Genomic DNA, 3,163 nt, shown 5'->3' with positions numbered 1-3,163 from the left:
AAAAAAAAAAAAAAGATATGAGCACATGAAATTCTGCACAGACTTCTGATTTACTTGATACCCACTTATCCATGTTTCTGTAATGGTCTCTACCTTCTGTTGTAACCCTCCAGTTTCTGATATCCTGGAACAGATTTCTGTTTTAAGGCCTGGCTAGGCTGTGTCTCTCTGGAGTATAATTTCAATAGGAATACTTATTATTTTCCATTTTTTAATCAAAGAGCCAAATTAATTTATAATTCCACAATGGTACGAAATGTATAATGATCCATTATTTTAACATATTTTTCAACACATTTATTTTCCCTAGCTACTCCAAGGGAAGCTAAAGCTTTTGCAAAATTTTTCCAAAATATCTAATACACATTAAATATGTATAACCTTCACAGAGATGTTACGTAACATAACGTTTCTATAACTTTTATCTTCTTTTAAGTTCTCTGGTTCCAAAATTCTCATGACCGACACTTTGCATTCTAGTGTTTTCTAGATTGTGCCATTGTCTCCCTTGTTTGTATTTCATAATCTCATTTTGCCACTCATCATCAAATGGATGAGCATCACCTACATTAAATAGAAAAATAAAGAGAATATGTACTTAGGTATCAACTGTTAGTAAGTGCCTTGCTTTCCCTCATACTCCATGCTGGCCTGGTGTTTTCATCGGCTTACCTTCAAGAAAGAGAGGTAGGAAGCTGTTTTTTCGGTTAGGATAATATTCCCATTCCTATATTTTGTTCCCCTTTTCCTACAGATGATCTGGTTTTCACTCACCTGTCTGGATATCGTTTTATTCTACCCAATAGACTTCCTGACCCAATTACACTCAATCATGATCTGAATCTGAATCATCTCACAGTGGTGTTCCTGTAGTGGGATGCTCCTGCTTTTTTGTTTTGTTTTGTTTTGTTTTTGAGACAGGGTCTCACTACATAGTTGAGACTGACCTGGAAATACTTATGTAGCCCAGGCTGGTCTTGAACTCACAGCAAGCGATCCTTCTGCCTCAGCCTCTGGAATGCTGGGATTACAGGCATGCACCACTACGCCTGGCTCGGATGCTTCTTCTGTGGCTAGCATCCCTATTCACCTCATCATCCTCCTGTTTAACCCTACTGCATAAGCTCTATGGTCAATTTCCAAAGACCAGATATTAACTCGGGACTGCCAGTTTATGGTGTCATGGAAATTAAGTAATCTAACTTCCATAACAGCAATAACCATGGATGACAACTCCTATTCTTTCATGCCTTCCTTATCATAATGTGTTCCTGAGCTAACACTTTCTCCAACATGTTACTTAATGTGAAATAGTCAATGTAGGTTTAGATTATAAAATTACAAAGTTTACAATTAAAGAAAGGGCAAGATATCGTTGCTTCCATCTTATTGCATAAGAATAATTTATCAAACCTACTTCAGTAGAATTCCTTTTTCTAAAATAATAGTTTAAACCTTTTATTCTGATGAAACATTACTCAAAATAGATTGTGAAAATAGAAGATGAATATGACTTTCATTATGAATTTCAACAATTTTACTTTTAAATTAAAATACAAATAACTGAATATTAGTATTAAAATAAAATTTAAATTTGATTTAAATTGTTACTATATTTTAGTATACTTAAAACTATAATGAGAATGGTTAGAACATTAGAAAGACCTAAAAACATTGAATATTGAATGTAAATCTAGAAAATGTAAATGTAAATCTAGAAAGACTTACTTGAGAAAATATAGATTACCTAGGGTGCCAGGCTGGGAGAGGAGCCGGAGGAGTTCAGCTCTCCAGAAGCCGTTGCTTGTAACTTCTCCCTTAGCAACCTTCAGTTACTTCCGCCATGTCACGTGAGTATGGCCCCACGTGACTGGAGCGCCACCACCCCGTGACTGCAATCTCCAAGAGGCACCTGCCCCTTGGCTTCCTGCTGGTGCAGAGTTTGCCTGCATCTGTGGAGACTGATGGAGGAGGAGGAGGAGGAGGAAGCGCGGGCGCTGCTGGCAGGCGGCCCCGATGAAGCCCGCAGTGGAATCCCCGCCGCCTCCCGGGCTCTGTCGGCCCTCCGCGACCCCACTCGCCTGGCGCACCGGCTTTTGGTGCTGCTACTGATGTGCTTTTTTGGCTTCGGTGAGCCGGCGGGTGTGTGGGGGGGCAGGACGATGAGCGAGGAATTCCCAACAACCCGGGCCAGGTCCCCGCAGAGCTGGTGGATGCCAGCCGCCCTCTGCAGGACTTCTGACTTCAGCTCGTGCCTTCTCTTTCCTCTTTGTATGGCTCCACCCTGGCCAGTCCATGGTGCCAGTGCTTGGGGCCAAGGCACCGAGCTGGACGACTTGTCCTGTTCCTGTGTCCAGCAGCTCTCTGTGGGGACACAGATATGAAGAAAACTAGATCTTCAAGATCTCTCTTGGCATATGGTGCTCAGAAGAAATTCAGAGGTCATTAACTCCCCCTCCCCCTATATGAATGAATGTATGATTCCCTTAGCAGTCGTTTATATTTCACTCCCTCTTTGGCAGTGTGCCTTGCTGGTAGTTTAGACAAAGCAATGGCACTGAAGTTGTGGTAGGCTTGACTGGTAGATTTTGCTTACAAAACCCTGATGACTGAGCAATTTCTTGAGCTGAGTTTTAAAACATGTTTTCTCTCTGTTGCCATTTTAAATTCCTTTATCAACCACTAATGCTAATATTGTTTGGTATGAAAGGTGTTTTTTCAGGAGGCTAGGCAGAACCTCTAATTAGCAAGCTTAGAGACTTGGTGTTTTAAGAATTTTATGCTACTATATATATATATATATTATGATACACAATGGGTTACTACTCAGCCATAAAGAAGGATAAATTTGAGTCATTTGTAGGAAGATGATGGATCTTGAGACCGTAATGTAGCTATAAATAAAATAAATATAGGTTAAATATATGGTTTCTTTTATATGAAAAATCCAAAATATAAAGAGAAGAATAAAAGAGATGGTAGGAAATAGGTAGACTGTAGAGATGGGGAGGGAATCTGGGGAAGGAGAGAAGGGCAGTAAAAAAATCAAGATGTGATATATATACACATCTATATATATGTATGTATGTAGATGTGTATATATGTATATATATATATAAATTCCTTAAAGTATATATATATGTGTGCGTATATATATATATAT

At 39.3% G+C, this 3,163-nt stretch overlaps 1 protein-coding gene across 1 annotated transcript in view; it reads left to right on the top strand.

Moving 5' to 3' along the window:
* Window positions 1–1,950: 1,950 nt before the first annotated feature.
* LOC117283227 (major facilitator superfamily domain-containing protein 1-like) overlaps window positions 1,951–3,163 on the top strand; it is a 7,462-nt gene continuing 6,249 nt past the window's right edge. Inside the window, exon 1 of the mRNA XM_033760719.1 lies at window positions 1,951–2,130. Within this exon, the coding sequence (XP_033616610.1) occupies window positions 1,965–2,130 (166 nt within the window). The 5' untranslated portion in view covers window positions 1,951–1,964. The remainder of the gene's footprint in view (window positions 2,131–3,163) is intronic.

The sequence above is a fragment of the Fukomys damarensis genome, unplaced genomic scaffold, assembly GCF_012274545.1.
Source record: "Fukomys damarensis isolate Sample0158 unplaced genomic scaffold, DMR_v1.0_HiC HiC_scaffold_73920, whole genome shotgun sequence".
NCBI lineage: Eukaryota > Metazoa > Chordata > Mammalia > Rodentia > Bathyergidae > Fukomys > Fukomys damarensis.
The sequence above is the reverse complement of the archived record's forward strand: the minus strand, read 5'-3'. Positions and strand labels throughout refer to the sequence as shown.